Below are 7906 nucleotides of genomic sequence, written 5' to 3' on the forward strand. Positions count from 1 at the left end.
AGCAAAGGCAAAGTGACAACCAAGACCAGAAGAAGGAAGTGACACCAGTAGATCCCTGTAGTGGCAGTGACAATGCCCAGACCTGTCCTGCAAAGCCATGCTCCAAAGTGGAGAAAAAGAAAGTGGAATTGTTAGTAAGTTGGTAAAATCAGGGGGTGTGTTTTATTGCTCTATATTGATTCATTCTTTTGTTGTGAACTTTTCTGTGTCTGATAGGAAGGTTTGAGAGATCGTGTTTGCTTCCTCTGCGTTGAGCCTTTGTTTTTTGTCTCTGGTTGGGTTAAACCAGATTCAGGATGAAATTCTGAATTGTAATCCATGCAGATACACCCCATGCTGTCTTCACATATTTTCCTGTGGTAGTGGGACTACACGTCATAAAGCACCCAAGATGTGGGACTGTCTCCGTGGTTTATGAAGACTTGGTCTCGCCGTCGTGCTGAGTAGACGAGCCAGCAGCCACAAACAAAAACCCTTCGGGGAGTAGATACTCTGTGATTTGTGTAACTTTGGGTTCTGCTTTACAATATTGCTGTGGATTTGTTAATGCCAAAAGCGTTGGTTAGGTTTCAGGTTTAAGCAGTTCTCTAGCTTTTATGATTCAAGATGAGAGCAATCTCGGGACTCTTACCCTGAACGTCAGCCCACAGTGGGGTTCCTGCCTCTCTCAGAAGCACCAGACTGCTACCTGTGAGAGAGAGTAAGGAAAAAGTGCTAAACATGGCTCTCTGGGAGTCTGACTGAATGTGGGAACTACTTAGTTCATCCTCTAAAATTCAGACAGTAGCCTATCGTAGGAAGCTGCTGTGGAAATGCTAGAACAAGTAGGTATTTCCCGTATGAGAAATTACTTCGGTTTGCCTCTTACATTTGTTTTCCTGTCTGTATCCAAGTGCTAATCTTTTTTAACTCAGCAGACAAAGTAAAAGGTGAGAGGCAAAAGGATGATTGTTTTTTTCTTTCTGGGGCATTTAGTGTATTTTTATAACACTTTAACAGTGCTGCTCCAGCCTTGAGTTCCTACGCACGTCCAAACTTTTCTGCCCAGTATGATCACCAAACGCTACCTGACCACCAAACTTCCACGCATCATTCATAATCCCCCAGAACAGGGATGAGCAGCTTTCCAGGTGCGGCGTGCCAGACCCCATCTCTGGTTAGTTCTGTCTGTTGGATCTCAGAGCGGACCAGAGGTGCTTCCTGCTGGAGAGGCAGGACTGAGGCAGTCAGCAGCACCTCGAACTGAAAACTCAAAAGGATCCAGGAGGTTCTGGTTTGCAGAGATGCGCTTTAAAAGGCGGCAGCTGCTGGCCACGCTGCTGCCACTCACCTGCCCGGCTCCTGGCTGGGATCACCTGCCTGCACACAGCTGCCCCTTCATGGCCACGGCAGCGCTTCGAAGAGCAGCGCCGAGTTCCTCATGTGGGTGCAGCTCACCAGTACGACTGGCTGTTCAGCTCCGTGCTGGTGGTGAAAAATACAGACGTGATTTGGCTGGGGAGATGAGAGCTAAAGCTTTACAGAGAAGTTTTACACTCTGTGGGGAGTAAATGACATTTCGCTGTGGCAGCCAACCCCTGAATCTGCTGAATTCATCTTGGCTTGTACACTTGAATTTAAAACATATTAAAAATGTTTCCCTCTGTTGGCACAGGTTGTCGCTTCTCACCTGAGCCTTTCATCCTCTGGGGCTGGTTATAGCTCTTAGTAGATGTAGCCTATGAAATGGAATTCAGATAACTCTTTCAGGTGACAAAAATGAATTCTTGTTCTTCCTTGTTGCTCATTTTCATTGTAACTTTTACCAGCCTTTCATTTGTATCAGGGTAATTATTTGGGGGCTGTACTGTAAAGCAGGCCTGTGAAAGGATCTGTTTTATGGAAAAAACATTTCCAAAAAAGTGGCTGCGGTGGCAGACTGAACATATGGCGACTTGCAGCAGCCAGTAGGAAACTTGAAACTGCTTCTACCTAGCGGGGAAGCACATCCTTTAAATGAAAAATTCCATCAATTTCTGAAAAAGTGCTGTATGCTCTTTCTTCCAGCAAAGCTGAAGTAACCAGCAGCTTACTTGCTTATGAAGATTTTCGATTTCATCTGGAAATGTTTTATTGGTCTGAATGACTTCTTGCAGATGATTCTTCTTTCCTCGGAACCAAAACGTGTTTATTGTTCTTTTGACATTTTTAGAGTTTGCTCCAGGAAATATGATAGTGAATATTTGTATCATTTGGGGAGCAGGGAGAGAAATGAACTTTCTATTGATTTCAATCTTCTTGTCAATGAGCAGGCAGGAAAAATCACGATGGGAAATCCTCCAGCAAGAGCAGCGGCTGATAGAAGAGAAGAATAAGCGCAAGAAGGCCCTCCTGGCCAAAGCTATTGCAGAGAGGTAAGGGGCTACGTTGCAGCATGAGCTGAGGCTGAGGAAGAGATTACTTTTCATCTTCAATCAGTTGCCTCTCTTCTATTTAAATCTCACTTTTTCCTCTTCTCTGTGCTCTGTATCTACTGCTCCACAGATGAGCATCTGTGGTCGACATTTCCCGTTGATGACAAGTGCTGGCTAAGGAGTTGTGACTAAGCTTTTGACACTTTCAAAGCTCAGGCTGCATGCACAGATGGAAAAGTTATTACACAATTCAAGCATTAGCCAAAGTCCTTGAGCCTGTTAGTAAGGGCGTGTTTGGAAGCTGAGGTGCTTGAATGCTCATCCCTGTTCTAATCTTGATTTACTTTCACTGAATTTAAGGACAGTTTATTTGATTCCTAACCTACGAGTGGAAACTATAGCTATTTCTGTTTGGACTTTTAACTCTTTCTTATTAGTCTGTAAAAAGTGTTGAGAAGATGATCAACTTTAAGTTGAAGAAGGTACCGTTTTACCACTGGCTGATTAGAAATTATAAAAATTCACAGTTGTTAGCTCTTGCTCTTCAGGTGACCAGGCTTAAGGCATCGTACAGTGTTGTCCACCGAGACAATTTGAGACTGAGACGGTAAGGTTTTTAGGGAAGGGCATTGGAGCAGCTGGTAACACTGACTCAAAGAAGGAGATGTGAAGGTTTCAGGTTCACAGTCCTCTCCCAGACATGTATTTCGTTCTGCCCATCTTGGGTAGCGCAGGTGAACATCACCAGTACTCTGCAGAAGATTCTCTTTGAGGTTCTGAAGATTTTGTTTTCCTTTCCCAGGCAGAGATGAAAACACAAGTGCATTTAGTCTGAGTCGCTGTAGGACAGCAAACACGGGTGTGACCACCAGGCTGGGTTCTTCCTCCTGGAAGCAGAGCATGAGGAGAGAGAGGAGGACTTGGAAGGTGACAGCTGGGGCGTTATGTCTGACATTCAAAGGCCTTCTTCAGGCTCTGAGCGCTACTACAGGGTGTCTGATTCTCTCCACCTGCATCAGCTGGCCTGCTGAGAGGTGGTGTCACTGCCTACACCCCTAGTCTTGCTTTCAAGTACCTGCTTTGGGGTGTAAAGCAGCGACTGAAAAGCGTGGGTTTACTGATGGCGATGATCAAAAGTGACCCGGTGTAAAAGCTTGTTGGACGTTACTGAGCTTGCCTGGGAGCGCAGGCCATCAAAGCTTGCCGCCCTTAACGTGTCGTTTTCAGAACTTAGGAATGAATAGGCTGAGTTGAAAAAGGTTACATAAGGCTCGATTGAAATCCTTTGTGTTTGATGTAAAACTTGCCGTTGGCTTCGTCGGGATTGGACTAGCCCTTTTGGGAATAATTTTACAAAATGGAAATCAAGCTTGGGTTGGGTGACTTTTTGGCCCCTACTAACTGGGCTTCTTTGAAAGGGGATATTTGCCGGGCTAAATGCCCTTCCCCCTCTCACTCCCCCCAAGCCATTTCCTGTTTCCTTGCACTGAGGACTACTTAGATACAGCAGCTTCTTGTGTGTTTCCACAGTGAAGAAACCCAATCCATTTTAGGCACTTTGATTATAGTCATTACGTAATTTTGCCGTGGTCCTTTAATAGCAGGCATTTTAGATCCCTGTGGATATTAAAAAAGATCAAAAGTCTTAAACCATAAAGGAGAAACCTTCTGAATAGTTCTTCAAGAAGTGAGTTGCTCTGCAAATGAAACGGGGCCCTTTGTGTCAAGAAGAGAGGCTTGAAAAGGAAAAAAAACCCCAACAAACGCATTTTCCTTTTGCAGATCCAAAAGAACTCAAGCTGAAACAGTGAAACTAAAAAGGATTCAGAAGGAGTTACAGGCTCTGGATGACATGGTATCTGCTGACATTGGCATCCTGCGGAACCGCATTGATCAGGCCAGCTTGGACTACTCCTATGCCCGGTAAGGAACAGGGAGGGAGGAGGGAATAGCCCAGCCTGAGTGGAGGGAGAAAATGCTGTTTCCTGTCACTGAAGCAGTACTGGAGTTATGTCATTGTAATAATGTGTAGTTAAAGCAGTCACGGTCTGGGGGGCTTTCAAATCTTGAGGTAAAAGTGTGGGGTTTTTTATTTCCTAATTTTTCCCTAGGAATCTTGGAAACTGAAGTAGGTTTTCTGACTGCAGACTGCTTTCCAGCTTGGTGCTGTCACGAGACATGCTTGCTGCTTTAACTGTGCAGTCGTCCATAAGCTCTACTTTATTTTTTCAAGGTTGTTTATTTCTTCTCAGGGGGAAAGTGCTTTTTTTTAAAAATCCTAAAATGAAAGTCCTTTTCAGGGAAACTTGCTTGTTGATGACAGCTCTGGTCCTGTTGGAATCAATGGGACCAATTAAGCTTAAAACATGTAATAGAGCTGAAGTCCTTTTGGAACTGGAACCAAAAATTAAAGTAAAAAGCAAGCTTTCACCCTTCACAATGAGCCTTTAATCAATACAGTTCTGATGAGTTCCTTAAATGCAAGAAATTAATCGGAACACCCTATTAGTTGTGGGCAAACCACAACATCAGTTGATAAACATCAGCATGTTTATGTAGCCGTTTAATAAAATAGAAATGTTTGGTTGCGGTTTTTCGTTCACAATTCAGCGTGTTAAACGCGTATTTCTCCTTATGACTTCTGCTATACATTGACCACAGGCCAATAAACATGGAAATTAGTCTTTCAAAAAACAGCAGCAGTAACTACAAATAAGGATTTATTTTGTGAAATTCTAATTTGGAATACCTAACTATAGTTGCAGTAGCCGAGTGCATAAGAACACAGAATTTCGTATCATCGACAGGAAAAACATTTCACTGTGTTTTAGCTTTAAGTCTGTTTTCTAAAATGACTGAATACTCCTAGAAATTCCCTTCCCAAAGCTTTGTGATAATGTGTGTATTTGAAACGCTTAACGGCACAGAAGCGTATCACACAAGCAGCTCTGATATTTGGAAAGCAGCTCTTAGTGAAGATGCTGATAGGACAAAGGGTGTAAATTTTACAAAACAGTTAATGATTTTCCTTAACTTAATAAGTCTTTCTTATTGTGAAGGAAGGAATTGGAAATGTGAGATGCTTTCAGTGTTGTTTTTATGCTTTATGAATCTAAGCTGACTTATTTTTAGGTGGTGTCTTTTTTAAGCAGTTTTTTAGATCTTGCCTTATATTCAGGGACTAAAACACTCATTTCAGTAGGTCAAATAGTGCAATATTAAATAGTTATGTGCACATACGTAGTTAGGGGCTTCTGACAACTGCTGTGAAATGGAATTTTTTTGAATACGATGAGAAGAAGTAAGTGTGAGTTCAGCCCAAAGGTTTAACTGTGTAGCATAACATTAGTTATTTCAGATACCTGACCCAAGGGAAATCTTGACTTTCTTGTGAGGGAAGTGTAAATGGGCATCTTCCACCCACTGCAGGCCTGGCCTTTACAGCTGGGACAAAGTTTTGTGATTATTATATAAAAGAATGTGTTTGGGAAGACTCTTCTATGTCTTACTTACTTCTGTCTCCCAGCAAAAGATCTCCCCTTTCTTTCTGTCGCTTTGTTTAACCAGATATTTGAATCTGGATTCTTTATTCAACCGCCTTACTAATCCTAGTTTTATGCATGCTCTGTAAAGTGCATTGTCTACTCATTCTGCAAAAGCCTTTGCATGTTCCCTTTCCTGACGAGCGAAATTGCATCTATCTTTCCAATAATTAAATCAAAATTAATATACAGACTCACTGAATGCAGCAGAAGATGCATCACTAACGTGGACACCAACCGTTAAAGTGCTAGATATCCCGGTTGTGTTAGCCTCAGTAAATATTTGGAATATTTCCTTTTTTTGCTGTATTTGCCGTGACAGGAAGTGCAAATTGGCAGGCGGTGTGTGTCAGGGGGAAGCTTACAATAAAATTCTACATCTGTTGCCACGCAGAAGTTGTGATCGCTATTGATGTCGTTTGCTGTGTCAATCTGCGCTGCTCATGATTTTCTGAACATTTATATGGGTGGCTTCTAAACCAGATCCGAATGTAAATGTGTATAGCACCAACGTCGCATCTCTCTCTGTGGGGTGGGTGGTTGGATTAGGGAAAACACAAGACTGTTTTGCAGTGTTTCAGTTCACTAGATGGTAGGTGCTCATTAGAAGTGCGAAAATGCTACGATTTCTGATGGTTTCTTTCCGCTGCTAGTGATGCATCTCTTAAAATAGGCAGTAAACATGCTTGTTCCTGATTCGACCTGTAGATGAGCAAATTAACTCTTGGAACACAGCAGCTGTGGAGCCTCATGTTTCAAGAGGAGAAGACTGGATCGATTCACACTCGCTTTCTCCCCTTTTACTACATAGCAGCATGTCGGGAATAGCTGGCATAACGCGTTGCAGAGTGCGTTGCATTTCAGGAATGCTTAAAGTATCTGTCCTTGTGTCACGTTGTCAGGTGCTTTGAGAATTAACCTACTAGACATGATGATGGTTTTGCAGGAAGCGGTACGATAAGGCTGAGTCGGAGTACGTGGCAGCCAAGCTGGACCTCCAACACAAGACGGAGATTAAGGAGCACCTCACGGAGCACCTGTGCACCATCATCCAGCAGAACGAACTCCGCAAGGCCAGGAAGCTGGAGGAGTTAATGCAGCAGCTGGAAGTGGAGGCAGATGAGGAAAATCTGGAGCTTGAGATAGAGGTGGAGCGGATGCTGCAGCAGCAGGAGGCAGAAGCAGGGAGACAAGCCAGCCAGTCACGCAGTCATGCTGGGACAGTGAAAGAAAGCCCCACTCCCAGTGTTACGGCGCGGGAGAGTGAGCATGCCAACCACCTTGCCCCTTCTCCTATTTCTGAACAGTTTGGTCGCTCTCAAAACTCGAGTACCAAATCCCTCTCCGATATGGACGGCCAAACTCAAGCGGAAAACGTGACTCCTGGAAATTCCCCAGCTTGTTCTGCTACATGACTACAACAGTCAGATAAACCAGCCGGTTACGGATGATACACTCTCTGTGCTGTATGTTGTATCTGGGCTTATGCAGTGCAAGTCATTGCACTTCATTTCTCTTTGCCTTTAATATTCTTTTCAAATGGTAAAGGCTCTTTTTTTTTTTATTTTTCCCCCACAAGACTTCCATTTGGGGTTCACCACCTGTCAGCATCATTGTGCCTTAAGTTCTAATGCCTGGCTGTTCACAAGCCTTTGTATCTTCCTGAAACGGGATACTTGGAAGCCAGCAGTGGGGTTTCCCAAAGGCTTTCAGCCTATCAGTATCACAGATACCTGTTCCAAGCGGTGTACAAGAGATACATATCTCCAGAAGAAAACATCACAACTCGCTCTGCTTCTGAACACATTCTGTCCCCTGACAACTCTGATAGGACGTTTGTCTTCCTCTGTATCCATAAGGGCTTAGTTTTCAACGGTTTTTAATCCTGTGAAACCCAAGTGCTTACTTTACTTACCGTTGTAGCTGATACTCTTTCCTGTCCCCGATTTAAAAGAAATACACAAATTGCAA

At 43.5% G+C, this 7906-nt stretch overlaps 1 protein-coding gene across 1 annotated transcript in view; it reads left to right on the plus strand.

The window, feature by feature from the left end:
• Positions 1-7350, plus strand: part of GORAB (golgin, RAB6-interacting) — a gene marked incomplete at its 5' end in the record, with an annotated part of 7563 nt that extends 213 nt beyond the window's left edge. The window contains 4 exons of the mRNA XM_009868840.1: positions 1-130; positions 2292-2393; positions 4176-4316; positions 6882-7350. The exon at positions 1-130 is cut by the window's left edge and continues 213 nt beyond it. Coding sequence (XP_009867142.1) covers positions 1-130; positions 2292-2393; positions 4176-4316; positions 6882-7350 — 842 coding nt within the window. The remainder of the gene's footprint in view (positions 131-2291; positions 2394-4175; positions 4317-6881) is intronic.
• Between the last annotated feature and the right edge of the window lie 556 nt (positions 7351-7906).

Source organism: Apaloderma vittatum, unplaced genomic scaffold (genome assembly GCF_000703405.1).
Source record: "Apaloderma vittatum isolate BGI_N311 unplaced genomic scaffold, ASM70340v1 scaffold20754, whole genome shotgun sequence".
In the NCBI taxonomy this organism is placed as follows: domain Eukaryota; kingdom Metazoa; phylum Chordata; class Aves; order Trogoniformes; family Trogonidae; genus Apaloderma; species Apaloderma vittatum.